At 43.8% G+C, this 18943-nt stretch overlaps 1 protein-coding gene across 2 annotated transcripts; it reads right to left on the bottom strand.

The window, feature by feature from the left end:
* Positions 1 to 4102: 4102 nt before the first annotated feature.
* On the bottom strand, positions 4103 to 17830 carry HINT3 (histidine triad nucleotide binding protein 3). Of its 2 annotated transcripts, none has more exons than XM_074948385.1 (5): positions 17581 to 17830; positions 15176 to 15266; positions 10899 to 10972; positions 9597 to 9723; positions 4103 to 5206 (listed from the first exon to the last, which is right to left on the bottom strand). In XM_074948385.1, exons 1-5 carry the CDS (start codon positions 17712 to 17714, stop codon positions 5159 to 5161), a joined length of 474 nt encoding a protein of 157 aa, XP_074804486.1. In that variant the 5' UTR covers positions 17715 to 17830; the 3' UTR covers positions 4103 to 5158. The 2 variants fall into 2 exon arrangements, with proteins under 2 accessions (XP_074804486.1, XP_074804485.1); XM_074948384.1 differs by having other exon boundaries at positions 15176 to 15289; positions 17581 to 17825.
* Positions 17831 to 18943: the final 1113 nt, after the last annotated feature.

Raw genomic sequence — 18943 nt, 5'->3', positions numbered from 1 at the left:
GCAACAGTTGAACATGTGAGCTGTTTTTCTTATGCAGCACCTTTTGTTAACACCAGTTTAAAATAACGTGGACAAAGTGTTGATCTATAATTAGCATGCTAGGCATACACCTCAAAATAACTTGAAGGATCATTGTCAACAAATTACATTAGTGGAAGTTTTTGTACTTCTGATACTAAACAGCCCTGTCACTGAGATGTGTAAGAAAATATTTTCTTTTTACTTGGTGCTATCAAACGCACGGTGTTTAAACCGTATTACTGTTTAGTTGCTGGTACTTACTTTAGCATTAATCTCAAGATCTGCTCTCCGTGCGGGAAAAGGAAAATTTACATTGCAGCCTAAGGGCATGCCTAGACTGGAACCGGAATCTGTAAATTCCATCTTGAGAGGAGACAGCCATTCTAGCTATGATCAAGTTAACAGGCTAAAGCATATAGCCACAGTGGGATGAGGGGCTACTCCACCAACTACGATCCCAACAGAGACCCTAAGTGGGTACTCAGGCAGCTATCCCATCCCCCTCCCATTATACCTCCACTCTTTTTAGCACACTAGCTCAGTCAGAGTAGCATCAGTATGTCACCTCCATAGGTGCTGACTATGTGGGTGCTCTAGGGCTGCTAAGCTGCCCACCCCACCCAACCCCACCTCCTCCTCCGCCTACCTCCCAGTGCTTGCTGCTGCCAAACAGCTGTAGGGGGAGAAGCGGGAACATGGTGTGTGTTCAGGGGAGGAGGTAGGACAGGGATTTGGGGAAGGGGTTGGAATGGGGGCAGGGCCATAGCACCCAGCTGTGCCAGCAGTCACCTCAAGCTAGAATTTACACCTTCCAGCTCTAGTGTAAAATATGCTCAGACACAGGCCCTGCAAGGTGTTGTTGCTGAATTGCTAGCAGAGCTTTTGATGTTCCTGAGTTTGTAGCCCAAAGGGTGGTTTTATTCCTCTTAGGACAAGGGCTAGGAAACCCCTTCACACCCTAGGCCCGTGCAGGCATTAGTGGAACAATTAACATGAGGAAAGCTGCCTCAGCCTCCAGGGTCCATAAAGGAACAGTGGCTAAGGCAGGTGAGACCACTTTCTAGTCTTTAGAGCATCCCCATGAGCAGAGGGAGCTAGAGTGGTGTTCATTTCTTAGGGCATAGGAGGAAGCCTTTATTTCAGTACTATTAAAGAGGTTAGGAGAAGAGAAGGAACAAGCCTGTCCCCTGTTTTACTGAAAATAAAACCCTTATAAATAGCCACAGTGAGCAGGAAGCTTTAAGAAATCAGGAGACTAAAGGGTTCTACCAAAGCTTTTTTTAAAATCTTAAATAAAAAAGTAAGTTACTAACACTGACAGTGCCCCTTTCAAAAAGCAAACTTACTACTCCCAACAGGTCCACCAAGAACTTTGTCAGCCTCCAAAGGAAACAAAGTGAAAATCTACACTGAGAAGTACTTCTCCATGTCTACACTGGCAAGCTTACAGCAGCCCAGCTGTACTGATGCAGCTGTGCAACTCAGATCACTCATGTAACCACATTATGCCAACAGCAGAGGGCTCCCCTGTTGACAGAAAACCAGCTCAATGATTGGCAGTAGCTATGTTGGCGGAAAATGCTGTCCCACTCACATAGCGCTGTACACACAAGTGCTTATGCTGGCAAACTTATGTTGCTCAGGGTGTGTTTTTTCACAGCCCCAAGCGATAAAAATTTTGCTGACATAAATGCTAGTGTAAACATGGCCTAAGAAAAGCAATGTGAGGTTCTGTTTGTCTCAATTTCTGTAGCTCCATTTACAATTAAATGTTAAGTCAGCACTGTAAACAATCTAATCTCGGAATCAAGTTGGCTTCTTTCAATCTTGCACATCACAAAAAGGTTTTTGCAGGCTAAATTAAGCCCTCATTACACCTTTACAACCCCATTGTGTCCAGTGACGTTTGCACACATGTAACTGGTTGGAATTTACAAAATTCCATTGATGCTCAAGATGTAATAAAATCTAACTCTTGATACGAGGTGTTGATCTTTCAGGGTTAAGGAGGTAAAAACTTAACTAAAATTGAATAGGTAATTCTAAATATACACAGCAGCTGGGTAAGGCTGTCCTGTTTATACATAGTCTCTTTCCAGAGTAGTCTCATATTAGAAGTACAGTTGGGCATACACTGTACACTAACAATTCCCAATTTAATTTTTCCTTGGTAAGAATGACAGTATTGGCAAGTGCATGTATAACAGTAGTGTCTATTGCCACACACAAACCTGACTATGACTCAGCTATAAAGGATTAGTCTTTAGTTGTTGAAAAAGTCAGTCTTTGACCTTATTACCTACCAAAAATAGGGAGTAATTGCTAATTATGGTGTTCTTTGTGATGTAAATACCCATTCCTTAGGAACTTGATTAAAACTAAAATTTTGTTTATAAGCACCACTGAACAGCTATTAAATGGCAATGTGGTTTTTTTGTTGTTCTTTTGCCATTACCAGCCTAGTTGAATTGGAACTAGTAACCCAGAAGTGAAAGGTTCTGTTTTCCATTAACAGTTTCCAGTACCATCTGTTCCACTGGACTTTCATTCTAAACACATATCGTGATCCTGTCTACATTTTCTATACCAGAACTACGTTACATTTGCATACTTTTCTAAAATGTGAAAATGAAAAGTATGCAAATGTATTACACTTAAGAATAAAACAGTTAAATTCAACATTACCTCTTTGCAGCCACCTCTGACAGAATTATAAAACATTCCAAGAAGCCTAGGTTAACATTTCTGGTTTTTATTAAGCTTTTCCATAATACTTTAGAACTGGCTCATAAAAGTAGCTTGTAATGATGCAGATCACAGTTAAGTATAGTTACATAAATTAATTCACCACAATATTCATGAGCAGTATTTTATCACTGTTTTAAAAAAGATGTTAATATATTGGCATCCTAATATTTTAATCAAGTTACGATGTGTGTGAGCTGATTCCCTAATTATTGCAAGGAATGAGTCGAAGTCTTCCTAGCACCAATCTGAAATAAACCAGACTCCAAAGTATTGCAAGTTACATGCCAATCCCCCTTAACAAGAGGATCAAGACACTAACACTCCATCTATATTTAGAGCTGGAGATGTGTTTCCCAGCTCCTGTAGATGTACCAGTGCTAGCTTTGATCAATCTAGCATGCTAAAAATAGCAGTGTAGCCAGAATCACACAGGCAGCAGCAAGTGGCAGCATGGGCTAGCTGCCTTGAGTAGGTACCCACCGGGTTTGGGTGGGATATAATCAAGGTAGCTAGCCCATGCCACAGCTCACACCTGCCCCTGCCACCGTAAATTACATTGCTATTTTTAGCAAAGCTAGCACAGGTATGTCCAGGAACCACACCCTCAGCTCCAACTGCAGACACAGCGTAAGTGCAATGTCTCAGAGAAGACAGAAGTAAGCTCTTTATGGCAGGGAATCTTGTTCTTTGGTCAGCATATTCTTAACACTTCAAGTACTATATACACAAATAAACATTACAAAACACTGCATCACTAAGGCAACAGGATCCGTGGAAAGCACTTTAAGACTTCTCAGAGAGCCTGCAGGTGCAGTGGATAACCACCACCCTGGCTGTTAACATGTAGATGCTAAGGGCACTGGTTTCAATTAGGTAAATGCAAAATGGTTTGGTGGAAAACAAAAAACAAATAAATAAAAAACCAAGGGATAAAATTATTGTCCTGAAATTTTATCTTCTTTTCAAATGATCTGAATTAATTTGGTGCTCATAAAAATGAGGGAGCGACAGCACTGACTAGAGCCATATGTAGTGCAGATAGACACTCTGAACACCTCCTCATGCAACTCTTAACACCACATCACATGAATACTCCAGTTTTGGGCTTTGCCTGAGTCCCAGATATGCCAAGACCTATCAGGTTATATAGTAGTTGTGTGTGGTGAGCTCAAAAACAACAAAACCCACCATCAGTGAACAATTTATCTTGTGACCTCTAAATATTTAGGAGTCAAATTTAGCCATGGCATAAGTAAATCAAAGTGACATTTAGTAGAACCACATGTTAGGGCTTGTCTACCCACTGTGTTCGTCTGCACAAGAAGGATGTAAGCTTTTAGTGCACACTAAGTACCCATGTAGACCTCACTGGCATGCACTAAAAATTCCCTAGTGTGTGTTAATGTAGTACTGTTTGAAACAGGACTACAGTCACACACACACACACACACACACACACACACACACACACACACACGATCTTTTAGTGCGTGCCAGCAGGATCCACACAGGCCAGTTATATGCAACAAAGTAATGCACACTAGAATTTACACCCCGGTCTTCTAGTGTTGACTAACGCACTGTGTAGACAAGTCCTTAATCTAGGTTCTAGGTTAAATTTGATGCCCAGAGGCAAGTGTGTTAATTCAATCCATCCAAACTCTTTAACTGTATGTTTTAAAAATCTTGTATTTAGAGAATATTCAAGACAAGTAACAATCTTAATCTAAATCCATCATATAAACATTCCTACACACATTTAAACTAAATTCTATGTTCTAAAGCATTATCATATTCTGGGCACAATATGTTATGTTTAGCACTTGCTACAGACCATCATCATGCAAGATAGCAATATATTAAAATGGTTTAGCACCAAAAAACAGTAGTATTATCTTTAGTACTGTACCTACTAAGAACTAGACATCACCAGCATGACTCATGCAAGTACTAAAGGAAACCTGTTCATTTTAAACACTATTTCATTCCCCATTTTTTTTTTGTTAATATAAAAAGCTAGATTCCACTTTTAAGCATTCAACTTGGTACAGTGTACATGCTATTAACAGTTACTGTTGAAAATTTGCCCAGTTTTAATACATTCAAATCATGACTGTTTATAATGTATTTTACTAGAACTAGTGTTTTATATATTACTCTATTTTCCATTCAAATATTTTGCATCTATTATCAGTAAACTTGAGTACACATACACTGAGCATTAGGTAGACAATCAAAAAAGTTCTTGCTCTGAAGGAACAGGCAATCAACTCAATCTTTTCCTTTTTTTAAAACTTCACAAATAGTTACACCAAACTGTATAATCTTAATCAGAGTTCAAAGAACAAAATCTAAATTGATTTGTGATCCAAGACTAGGTAAGGTGCTTTCAACTGGCAGTATTTTCAGTCTGCAGTCGTTCAATCAGCTGTTCAGCCTGCAGGAAAAAAGGAAGAAATATTAACCCTATGACCAATGGAGCTCCAGTTTAACAACTGGTCTTTCATAAATCCAAAATATCCCACTGAAAGCAACACATTTAGTTTAGTGTGGATATGTACCAGATACATTAAGCAGAACAGTTAGTGCTCCTTACTTCACATAGCCAGGGTGTATACCAGAAGTTAAATCTGCTTGAGCAACAGATTCACTAATTTTCTCCCTCTACCACTGGAGGAAGAGTAGGTCAGCAGAAGAAGGAGAAAGTTTTGAGACAATTGGGATGACAGCTGGTCAAGCATGGGTCACCCAGGCAGGGTGTTTTGGGAACCTAAGAGGAGAAGTATGCTTGGAAACAGCCAAGTTCTGAAAGCTGGGGCACAAGTAGCTGGTACTGCTGTGGACTTCATACTCAGATACCTAGCCAAGCAAAGGTAGGGCAGCCTACGGGTGACTCATCAACATGGAAGGACAATGTGGAGGGGCCCCCAAGTGAGACATAATGTGGAACTTACTAGAGGATTTGTAGGGATACCCAAATTCCTTTAGCAGAGGAATGGACTAAACTCGGACACACTAGGTATTAGGCATGAGGAGCCCTAAGCCTCTTTTAGATGGCCCCTAAGAGCCAAGCTAGGAGCAACTCGGTTGATAATTGTACTGGGAGCCGAGGGTATTTCTCACCTTCTCTGCCAGTCCTATTAAGTTATCCTTTCCATTTGAACATGTGTCTGAGGTTTTACTGGGACCCACTAGGTACTGGAACCTAAAAACGCAAGCAGCTTAAGTGCTTCAACCCTTGCCTTCAAGTTGTTAATATACTTGCTAACTGTTATGGGACACCAGACCTCTAGCATGTTACAAAGCTCACCTAGTGACGACAATTAAACAAAGTTAAATGGCCTTACAGTTCATTTGCTCTTAAAGTTAGGTAATTGAATTTTGAGTTCTACAATTTAATATAATTCTGAATCTTGATTTCCATTCTTTCCAAATCAAGTGTCATATTTAAGCCATATTACAATAAAGAAAAATTCAAGTATGTTTTCCATTTTTTGTTATTCGTATTTATCTTTATGTCATTTCAGAAAATAAAAAAATTTTATTTTATATATATAAAGGGGCCCTCTCTTGGCTTTTTATTCACCTTTACAGATCCCATGTCCCAGCAACACTCCCTTAAGCCAATGGCAAGGCAGGGATTTTTCTAGCACTTATGTGGAGGGTCTGTCTCACTTAACAGGATAATGCTGCTGTACTAAAAGTGTACGTTTTTCTGTTTATTCAGCACAGCTGCAGCCCAGGAGCCTTCCCCACCCTGCCCTGACAGCATGCCTCAACCCTAAAAGATAACTTCCCAAGATTAGTCAATTATTCAGTCTCCATGCCAATTCTGCTCTTAGCCCCTCTCAGTGGAGAGCTGGCACTATTTGGTTCTTCTGCTGCAACAAAAAAATGTTTTTTTGTGAAGTGGACATTTGTGAACTGGACTGAGACCAGCAAAACAGCACATAAGCTATTGAACAGCAGCTATCAAATGGCAGTAACTTTTCACTCAAGCTGGATTGAACTGGTGAAATGCTATGTATCCTATTAACAATCTTAGGCTACCTTCTGCTCACAAGTATTTTTGTTGTTTCCAAGTTTTAGTGTATTTGCATTTTGAATATAGGCCATATATTGCGTCTAAACTACACAATAGTATGCACTACTCATATTTTACCACCATATTTTCCTTAAAAAGGAAAAGGCTGTAAAAAGGTAAAAGTAAAGCACACTGAGTTTTGCCTTAACATTTGCTAAAGGAAGTAATCCTGAATTAAAAATTATACAAGTGTCTCTCTCAAAATATCTATGTTAAAACTACTGTTTGAACAGTTAACTAAAGCTTTTGACACGGTCTCCCACAGTATTCTTGTCAGCAAGTTAAAGAAGTATGGGCTGGATGAATGTACTATAAGGTGAGTAGAAAGTTGGCTAGATTGTTGGGCTCAACGGGTAGTGATCAATGGCTCCATGTCTAGTTGGCAGCCGGTGTCAAGTGGAGTGCCCCAGGGGTCAGTCCTGGGGCCGGTTTTGTTCAATATCTTCATAAATGATCTGGAGGATGGTGTGGATTGCACTCTCAGCAAATTTGCGGATGATACTAAACTGGGAGGAGTGGTAGATACGTTGGAGGGCAGAGACAGGATACAGAGGGACCTGGACAAATTGGAGGATTGGGCCAAAAGAAACCTGATGAGGTTCAATAAGGATAAGTGCAGGGTCCTGCACTTAGGACGGAAGAACCCAATGCACAGCTACAGACTAGGGACCGAATGGCTAGGCAGCAGTTCTGCAGAAAAGGACCTAGGGGTTACAGTGGACGAGAAGCTGGATATGAGTCAGCAGCGTGCCCTTGTTGCCAAGAAGGCCAATGGCATTTTGGGATGTATAAGTAGGGGCATAGCGAGCAGATCGAGGGACGTGATCGTTCCCCTCTATTCGACATTGGTGAGGCCTCATCTGGAGTACTGTGTCCAGTTTTGGGCCCCACACTACAAGAAGGACGTGGATAAATTGGAGAGAGTCCAGCGAAGGGCAACAAAAATGATTAGGGGTCTGGAACACATGACTTACGAGGAGAGGCTGAGGGAACTGGGATTGTTTAGTCTGCAGAAGAGAAGAATGAGGGGGGATTTGATAGCTGCTTTCAACTACCTGAGAGGTGGTTCCAAAGAGGATGGTTCTAGACTATTCTCAGTGGTAGAAGATGACAGGACAAGGATTAATGGTCTCAAGTTGCAGTGGGGGAGGTTTAGGTTGGATATTAGGAAAAACTTTTTCACTAGGAGGGTGGTGAAACACTGGAATGCGTTACCTAGGGAGGTGGTAGAATCTCCTTCCTTAGAGGTTTTTAAGGTCAGGCTTGACAAAGCCCTGGCTGGGATGATTTAATTGGGGATTGGTCCTGCTTTGAGCAGGGGGTTGGACTAGATGACCTCCTGAGGTCCCTTCCAACCCTGATATTCTATGATTTTTGCATTGTATTATACATTTCAAACTAGAACCTTGCAACCCTTCCTCTGCAGCACAGGGCATGGGGGCACAGCACAGCAAGGGGCACTTGCAGGTTAAACTAGAGTAAATGGTGGATTCTCTGGAACTTGAAGTCTTTGAATTATGACTTGAGGACTTCAGTAACTCACCCAAAGGCTATGGGACTATTACAGAGGGGGGCAAACTATGGCCTGCAGGCCACATCCAGCTCACAGGACCCTTCCCACTGGCCCCCAAGCTCCTGCCAGAGAGCGGGGTCAGGACAGGCTTGCAGAGGAGCCAGCCCAACTTCCTGGCAGCGCAGTGAGCAGGGCGGAGGCTAGTCCCTGGCCCCTCCCCTTCTGCTCTCCTCCCTCCCAGTCACAGTTCCCTCAGCAGGCGGCATGCCTATAGCACCACCAGACCTGGTGCTCCAGGGCGGCGCAGTCAGAGGGGAGGAGCAAGGGGGATCAGATAGGGGACGGGTGTCCTGGAGGGGATGGTCAGGGGGCAGAGAGCAGGAGTGTTTGGATAGGATGCCGGAGTCCTGGGGGGCAGTCAGGGTGGGGAGCGGGGGGGGGGGGGGGTGTGGAGATTCCAGGGGGCTGGATAGGGGGCAGGGGCCAGGCCACACCTAGATGTTTGGGGAGGCATAGCATCCCCCAGTCTTCCTATCCGGCCCTCCATACAATTTCTGTATCCAATGTGGCCCTAGGGCCAAAAAGTTTGCCCACCCCTGGTCTATTACAGGACTGAGTGGATGAGGTTCTGAGACCTACAACATGCAGGTCAGATCAGAGGATTACAATGATCCCTTATGGCCTTAAACTCTATGAGTTTAACCCAACACGAACCTGGTTTGACCCGACTACAAGTGTCAGGTTAGATCTGAAAACAGTCCAAACATCTCAGGCTTGGGTTGAGTATGCTCTAATCTCCTCCTCCGACCCTGCGGTCGGTGCACCAACAGCTGCATACTGCCCACTGACACCTTGCTGTGTATGAGGAGGAGTGGGAAGTTCTACGACTTGTTGGTACACTCACTCCACAGCCCAGCAATTGTCTTCACTACACCCGAGATGGATTGCAGGTGTGGGGAGAAAAAGCAGCACTCACCAGACTGAGCCCCCAGGACGTGGGGTGACAATAATTCAGGTTCAGGGGGAAGTGTTGGATTCAAGTTGGGCTTGGTCTGAAAACAACTCAACCCTCTGAGGCTGGGGTAGGGTTTAGGTTGGCTATGGGGCCCATTGGATTTGGATCAGGCTTTAAAATTAGGCCTGAGCAGATCACTATTTCAAATCATTTGAAAGCTTTCACATTTTATGCTGGCAACTGGAAACCTACCAAATCAACTGCGCTGCACTTACTGTAATAAACCAATAGGAATTGGTTCTGTATATCATCCTGGACAAGAATCCCAGTTGACTGGCTGGGGCCAGGACATGAAGATGTAAGTGTGATATTGAGCAGAATGGAGGCCAGTGGAATCCCATCCTTGAGAAGAGTGGGGGAGGGGAAAAAACATCAGCTGCATTAATTCAGACATAGGCGAGAACATCTTAAAACTATGTGAAGGGCTGATTGTACTGAACTGTAGCTTTTTGTCTGGAGTACCAGAATTACTTCACAGATTTAGCAGCAAAAATTTATGTTACCAAACAATTTTAATTTTCACCACTTTCCTCCTCCCCCCAAAATCATAAAATTGAAATGACAGAAGCTACAATAAAAGTTAAGGGGTATTTTTATTTGTTTAAGTCAAGGGCTCATACAGTAACATTAATACCCCTTCCTTCACTCCAGCTGTCAAGATAACATCTCAATGTAGGGGCTTATTTCTCACTTAATGTTGGCATTTAAATATATTTTCCTATTTTTTTTGGGGGGGGGGGGGAGGGGGGAGGAAAAAAAAAGATTTTAACATACTACCAAAAATGCACCACAGCTAGCAGTGAAATCAGCAATAAGCTGTCTCCCAAATGAAAGGTGCCCTCCAACTTCTTCAGCCACAAAAATATGTCCCTATCCATTCTGGGAAACATGGTTCAACCCCACATTATTTAAATATGGTTTTAAAGCATTTAAGTATAAGATGATTTCAAACATGCTTTTGCTTGCTAGCATGGCAGGGGTAGAACTCATTTCAAACAAATTCTTAAACAGCATTTGAGACTCAGCTCAACTACATTCAAACGCATCTCAAACAGAGGCCCAGGGTTCCAGATGGACAGGGACAGTAAGTTCATCTCTACTTTGGCCTCCAAAGCATGCTACTGGCACCTGGTCAGGGCAGCCTTTTAAATAGTTTGTTTAAAGTTTTCCCAAGGCCTGGTCATAGACAAACTTCAAACTGCAACACTATTTTGTTACATTCAACATTTTCTAGAAAACAAAACAGGAAACTAGTTTCATATAGAATCATGCTACATTTTACCAAATAGTCAAATCAAATTAACTCTGCACTAGAAATGTATCAGTGGAAGAATAGTTTATAGGTCCCATGTATGCGCATTCTACCAGAGAACTCCTGTATTTCAAATCCTAATCAACTTTGAGGCCATTTCTCTCAGACAATTAAAGATGCTGCCCTTGCTACCATTATCAGACAAGTACTATTATCAGAAAAGGTCAATAGTGTATTAGACATATCCAGAAAGCGACTTATATACCTTATATCATTCAAGTCAGTAAAATTATTTCGCTGAAGGATGTTCTTTCCAGCTTCCATCATTTTCTCCACTAGGTAGAAAAAGAAGTTAAATTGAATGTGAACGCTAAATGTAGTGCACTAAAATGCCTCTAAATAACGAATAGGAGTACTTGTGGCACCTTAGAGACTAAAATTTATTTGAGCATAAGCTTTCGTGGGCTACAGCTCATTTCATCAGAAGCATAGAACGGAACATATAGTAGGAAGATATATATATACAGAGAACATGAAAAGGTGGAAGTTGCCACACCAACTCTAAGAAGCTAATTACTTAAGACGAGCTATTATCAGCAAGAGGAAAAAAAAAAAAAAAACTTTTGTAGTGATAATCAAGATGGCCCATTTCACACAGTTGACAAGAAGGTATGAGGATACTTAACATGGGGAAAAGAGATTCAATTTGTGTAATGATCCAGCCACTCCAAGTTTCTATTCAAGCCCAAGTTAATGGTATCTAGTTTGCAAATTAATTCCAGTTCAGCAGTTTGTCGTTGGAGTCTGTTTTTGAAGCTTTTCTGTTGCAAAATTGCCACCTTTAAGTCTGTTCCTGAGTGACCAGAGGGGTTGAAGTGTTATGATTCCTGATGTCAGATGTGTGTCCATTTATTCTTTTGCATAGAGACTGTCCAGTTTGGCCAATGTACATGGCAGAGGGGCATTGCGGGCACACGATGGCATATATCACATTGGTAGATGTGCAGGTGAATGAGCCCCTGATGGCGTGGCTGATGTGATTAGGTCCTATGATGGTGTTACTTAAATAGATGTGGACAGAGTTGGCATCAGGCTTTGTTGCAAGGATAAGTTCCTGCGTTGGTGTTTTTGTTGTGTGGCTGTGTGGTTGCTGGTGAGTATTTGCTTCAGGTTGGGGGCCTGCCTGTAAGCGAGGACTAGTCTGTCTCCCAAGATCTGTGAGAGTGAGGGATCATCTTTCAGGATAGGCTGTAGATCTCTGATGATGCACTGGAGAGGTTTTAGTTGGAGGCTGAAGGTGACGGCCAGTGGCGTTCTGTTATTTTCTTTGTTGGGCCTGTCCTGTAGTAGGTAACTTCTGGGTACTCTTCTGGCTCTGTCAGTCTGTTTTTTCACTTCAACAGGTGGGTACTGTAGTTTTAAGAATGCTTGATAGAGATCTTGTAGGTGTTTGTCTACAGCCAAGCTCTAAGATACAACCACATTTGCTCTAATCCCTTAGACAGAGACAAACACCTACAAGATCTCTATCAAGCATTCTTAAAACAGACCATTCCTCGCTTACAGGCAGGCCCCCAACCTGAAGCAAATACTCACCAGCAACCACACAGCCACACAACAAAAACACCAACGCAGGAACTTATCCTTGCAACAAAGCCTGATGCCAACTCTGTCCACATCTATTTAAGTAACACCATCATAGGACCTAATCACATCAGCCACGCCATCAGGGGCTCATTCACCTGCACATCTACCAATGTGATATATGCCATCGTGTGCCCGCAATGCCCCTCTGCCATGTACATTGGCCAAACTGGACAGTCTCTATGCAAAAGAATAAATGGACACACATCTGACATCAGGAATCATAACACTTCAACCCCTCTGGTCACTCAGGAACAGACTTAAAGGTGGCAATTTTGCAACAGAAAAGCTTCAAAAACAGACTCCAACGACAAACTGCTGAACTTGAAGTAATTTGCAAATTAGATACCATTAACTTGGGGTTGAATAGAGACTGGGTCATTACACAAATTGAATCTCTTTCCCCATGTTAAGTATCCTCACACCTTCTTGTCAACTGTGTGAAATGGGCCATCTTGATTATCACTACAAAAAGTTTTTTTTTTTTTCCTCCTGCTGATAATAGCTCATCTTAAGTAATTAGCCTCTTACAGTTGGTGTGGCAACTTCCATCTTTTCATGTTCTCTGTGTGTGTGTGTACATACACACACACACACACACACACATGGTCAAACTTCCACATCACAAAACTTCCACCTATATTTTGGCACCATTTTTGGCAAGGCCAAAGATTTATCTTCACGCCTAAAACCTCCAAGCCAATGCTGAGGAATATTAGTGGGTCAGAATTAGTGGGAAGTTTGTTCTGTTGCCCTCAGTGATGTATCTGCAGGACTTTAATCTCTAGGATTTAGCATTTTTCTGCAGCAGGCAGTACAAAGGCATTTTTAATCACTGTGTTAAATAATCCTGTACTGAACAGGGTTACTTATGGTGGTAGTAAAAATGGCAGCTGCCACTGGTGGCAAGCCTACACTAGTACTCCGAGCTGCACTGGTGTTAGTGAAGCAGTAAGAGATGTTAAGAAAAAATGCCAGAATAGACAAGGACTAGGACTGTTAATCCAGAATCTTTCAGCTTAATTTTTAAAATTCTTGAGTTTAACTTTTTTGAAGTTTAACTAGGTTGAATGAGAGACTTGGGACAAAAATTAACGCTCATGTTAACAAGGATAAACATTTCATAGTCTCTCTCTCTGATGCTTAACACACACAGCTAATCAGAACATTTCTTGCAGACTAAGGCAATCATGGAGCGTGGCCAGGATTTTTTAAACCACAAAACCTTTGACATTTTATGAATGCTACAAGTTGATTTAAAAAAAAAACAAAAACAAAACAAAAAACAAGCTAATCTGTTCTCACTGAAACTGCACCTACCTTTAGAAACTGCATTATCTTTCTATCATCATTAATAAACAATATCCCAATTTAGCACAGGTAGTAAAGATAGTAATAAAATACCTTTCACATACATATTCTCTCCAGTCTCCAAAGGAAAAAAAAAATTTTATGAAAATCACTAACAGATTCTCAACCAATTTAAACTACATCTGCAACTTCAGACAAGAAGAAATAGCTGTATTCTTGGATCTTAGGGCTTGTATACACAGGCAAATTGACTGACATAGCTACAGTAGAATTATTAACCCAAAACAGGGTGTCCACACAAAGGAGTTATACCAGCATAGCCACAGCAGAATAATTAGAACTATTCTGCTATAGCTATGTCAGTCAAATTCCCTGTGTAAACACACCCTAATAAACTACTAACCAGTAATCCTCTGATACTAGAATGGAGGAAAACCAGTGATCTCTTAATAAAAAAAAAAACAAAAAAATTGACTTTTTAAATTTAAATCAGCCTTTGTATTTAATTATTTTAATAAACCTTTTAAAATTACATTTGAACTTTGACAACCTATGTCAAGGCCTTGACCTAAATTTAACATAATCTGTTAAAATAATGTAAATAAATATTCAAGCAGTACATGTTTACTAGCAAAGTTTTAAAGAAAAATCAAACCACTGAACTGGTGGAATACACTCGCTAACCATTTGAAGCAGGGTTTGAAGATGTTCTAAACCAGCTTTTGACAGCATTTGCCTCCTCTGCAGGTGCAGAGAGAGTATTTTCTACATTTCAGTTTATTCAATTTGTTCAATTCAAGGACTAGTTCATTCAAAGTTGAGAAACCAATCAGAAGCTGAAAGAAGCAGGAAAGCATGTTTTCTTCCAATCTATGAATAAAAACAGGGTGTGAAAAGATACTAGTTCTAAAATCCTGAAGGACATGGTGACCAGTACCAATCAGTTCAATGCACTAACTATAGATAATCTGTCTTTTGTTTAAGAAATCAATTTTAAATACAAAATTTGTTGTAATAAGCTTTTTTTTTTTTTTTTAAATGCAGCACAGTTAAGGTAGTTTTATTTAACTAAAACAACTTTAAAATATTGTTTGTGCATTTTTATTAAATTTCAATTTCCTTCCAAATACAGTTTGAAAAATCAGAAGTAAAATGTATCATCTAGTAAACAAGAAGTGAATAATTCACTATTTCTAACATTAAAAAAAATGTAATTATTGAGAATCTGAATAAATGTGTGATGTCATAAATTGAATAAATGTATAGATATAGTGTATCCTTCTGGTTAGCATGAAGTACCAAATCATACCAACTTTTCTTTAGGAAAAGAACTCCCAAAAGTACACCTGCAAAACTAGATTTAAATCAATTACTTAAAATCAAGGCTTCCTGTTTGATTTAAATCAGATTTTAATCATGACTTAAATCAGCAATCTACCCTGACACAGTTAGCCACAAAATAAACAATGCTCAAAACTACAATGCAATTGACAATATACTGCAGCATGCATCTCTACAGGAATAAACAATGATCCACAACTGTTTTCTTTTGATTCATGCAATAGCCATAGTTACAGTCTTACCTAGTGGAATGTGCTCTTTCTTTAGAGTCTTGCAGTTTCCCATATGCTCTATCGGCACTACTAGATAATGGTGTGGAGCCCCAGGTCTGATATCTCTAAAACAGACTAGACCTTCAGACTAATGGAACAATACCAACATATTAATCTATTATTAAAATTAACACATTAGAAAACAGCAGATAACATAAAATCATTTTTACTGGAACTGAAGTGGCATTCAAACAGTGGAACACTCTATGGTTATTCAAAACACATTATAGCAGGGGAAGGCAACCTATGGCACGTGTGCCAAAGGAGGCGTGCAAGCTGATTTTCAGTGGCACTCACACTGCCCGGGTCCTGGGGGCTCCGCATTTTAATTTAATTTTAAATGAGGCTTCTTAAACATTTTAAAAACCTTATTTACTTTAATATATAACTAAACTATTGTTTTATGTAAAGACTTATAGAAAGACCTTCTAAAAGCATTTAAAATGTATTACTGGCACGTGAAACCTTAAATTAGAGTGAATAAATGAAGACTCGGCACATCACCTCTGAAACGTTGCTGACCCCTGCATTATAGTTCTACTATAAATTGTAGCATTAGCTTCACAACTATTTCTCAGAGGATACGTCTACACCAATGGTTCTCAAAGCTGGTCCACCGCTTGTTCAGGGAAAGCCCCAGGCGGGCGGGGCTGGTTTGTTTACCTGCCGCTTCCGCAGGTTTGGCTGATCGCAGTTCCCACTGGCCACGGTTCGCTGCTCCAGGCCAATGGGGGCTGCAGGAAGCAGCGTGGGCAGAGGGATGTGCCGGCCCACGATTGGCCCTACCTGCAGCCTGGCCAGCCAGGGGCTTCCCCTGAAGAAGCGGCGGACAGGCTTTGAGAACCATTGGTCTACACTACCCACCGGATCAGCGGGTAGTGATCGATCTATCAAGGACCGATTTATCGTGTCTAGTGTAGATCCCCTATCTCTCCGCCGTCAACTCCTGTACTTCACCGTGGCGAGACGCGGAAGTGGAGTCGATGGGGGAGCAGCAGCAGGTCGACCCCACATCGTGAGGACATGAGGTAAGTCGACCTAAGATACGTCAACTTCAGCTATGCTATTCTCGTAGCTGAAGTTGCGTATCTTAGGTTGATCCCCCCCAGTGTAGACAAGGCCTCAGTGATGTACATTGGAATTAGTCCACAAAAAGCAATAATGCTTGTAAATAGTTACATCAGTCACTCCCCATCCAGGCCTCCCCAATGTTCTGATGCTCTCCTACTGGAAGGATACTGCCCAGAATAGTGAGAAATTTTGAGTGCCTGCCTTTCTGATGAACATTTCACTAATACTTCCATCATATTAGTGGAGGAGATCTTCCAGCTTTTTAGCCATGCTGGCCCCAAACACACAGGGAACTCTGTACAGGTAGACCCCTGTGTTTACATAGAGCCCCCGCTATGCAGATTCAGGGCTTAAACTTGTGAATTATTGTATTATCCAGGACCACCACATTTAATCTACTTTAATGATTATGGATAAAACTAAGAACCTGTCATTTACATTTGGAAATTAAAATTCCCCTACAGATTAAGTGAAATGATAAAGAATAAGCCAGACATATTTTAATTCAAATACACATTTCTAGCTACTTATACCGCCCCAAACCTCAGAGTTAAGATTGAAAAAAGTTTAGTTCTACCCTCATGCTCTACTGTTGGACCCCACCCATCCCACTTTCTGGGCAAGGCAGGGTAGAATGATTTAAATTAAAGCAGTTTAAATCTTGTTCCAAGCAGCAAGCCACTCACAAGCAGCAAATGAAGAGATCCCCTGAACAGACTAGTTATCTAGAAAAAACAGTAGATTGGGTGAATTACAGACCATTTAACTAGAACTATCGAGATTTGGACAATCCCAACACCGGCTCTGCAGCACAGGCTGCACCCGTCCCTATTTGCTCGTCACTGTTCAATAATGGGAACGGAACATAACCTATGGAAGTCGTGAATCACCGCACCTTTCGCGGTGTTTTTGCGAAGTCGAGTCGGGGGCACCCCTGCACTGCCCTTGGGAGGCCCTGGGCTCGGTTTCCCAGACCCATGAGACAATTCTCCTCTCAACTGCAGGATCAGCAACTGCGGCCGCTCGTCCCACGGGCCAGCGAAAGAGGCAGACACCAGACACCCCGCCCCCCGGCACTAGCCAGGCCTCTCCCACCCCGCCCCCCGCGCTCAGCCTGCCCGCCGGTCTCTGCGCCGCCCGCGCCCCGCGCTGCCACGGGCGGCTCTGCAGGGCGATACCCGGGCGCCCCGGCTGCGACCCGGCTCCTCACAACGCTTCCGGGGCCGGCAGGGGCGAGGCGCGCGGCGGCAGGGCTCAGAGGGGCCGGCAGGGACGGGTTGGTGCCCGCCGGTGCCCGCCTCCCCTCACCTCGCAGGGCAGCAGCGCGGTGCCCGGCTCCTCCCGGCGGCCGATCCTGCAGAAGACGCACTTGGCGTCGTAGCCGCCGCTACCGGCAGGGCCCGGGTCCGCGGGGGGCTGCGCAGCCTCCGGGGTGGCTCCATCCTCCCCGGCCATCGCTCAGTGATGCTGCTACAATCGCCTCCCTCCGCCCGCTTCCCAGAGCCTGGCGCAGCCGCCGTGTCGACTACTACCGCGCCCCCTGCCGGCCTGAGGGAGACTCAACCGCCCCGAAACTATACAGCAGGGGGCGGGGACACGTGACTCTAGGCGTGCCCGTAAGCAGGCGGGGCAGCGGGCGCGCGACGCTAACGGCACTGAGGACTCCAGGCGCACGCGCGTCAAGGGGCTCGGGTCGTCGTGCTCTCTCTCGCTCTCTCTGCGGGGGCGGGGCTGTGGGATCTCTGGGCTGGCCGGCGGCCATGGCCGTTCCGCTCCAGCCGGGGGCGCTGGCTCCCCTGTGTCCCCCAGCCAGGCTTAACGTGGCCCGAGGGGGAGGGGCGGGCGAAGGTGGGAGTGGAGGCGACACCCTGACAAGGAGACCTGTGGAGGGGGGCGGAGCGCGCAGCGCTTGGAGGGCGGGGCCAAGGGGGCGTTGTCCCGCGCAGCTCCCCACGCCGGGGGCGGGCGAGAGCAGAGTGTGCGGGAGCAGGGAGCGAGGCGCCGGGACCGGGGTTGGGGTCCCGGGTAAACCCCCCAAGGCTGTTGGGTGCGTTGCGTCAGGACCGGATGAAATTTTTGTGCCCCCCCCCCGGGAATGATTGTAAAAGGGCCCTGGGCAAAAGCACAGTGGGGCGGGAGCGAGGGTTGGTCCCTGGAGCAAGGGAGGGGCCGGGGTAAACTGCAAGCGCCGCAGGGCTGGGGAGGGGGTAAACGGCCCCGCACCCGGCCCCTGCCCACATCGAGCGGGTACGGACCTGGTTCTAGCCCGGTCTCTTCCCCTCTCTGCAGCGAGCTGCCCCTCCTCCGGGTTCTCTCCCAGCCCTCGGGGGTGGGTGTTGGGAGTGGGAGGAGCGGAGCTAAGGGGGTTACTCCGGTAACCGGACTTTAACCGGACGCTCGGTCCCGCTTTCTACTGGAGTTTCCAGTCTAAAACTGGATACAGGGCTGCCAGAAAAGCCGGGGGGGGGGGGGAAGCAATCGTTTTTAAAAGTGAGCAGGCTAAGCCTTGTGGGGGGGGTGGGGAGTGGAGAGGAGCTAGTGGGAGGGGCCATGTCTGCTGTACTGCCCAGGTAGGTTGGAGATTGTGGGGATCAGTCCACACAGATTTCAGAGTAGCAGCTGCGTTAGTCTGTATTCGCAAAAAGAAAAGGAGTACAGTCCACGCAGTATC

Source organism: Natator depressus, chromosome 3 (genome assembly GCF_965152275.1).
Source record: "Natator depressus isolate rNatDep1 chromosome 3, rNatDep2.hap1, whole genome shotgun sequence".
NCBI lineage: Eukaryota > Metazoa > Chordata > Testudines > Cheloniidae > Natator > Natator depressus.
This window is presented reverse-complemented; position numbering and strand designations above follow the sequence as displayed.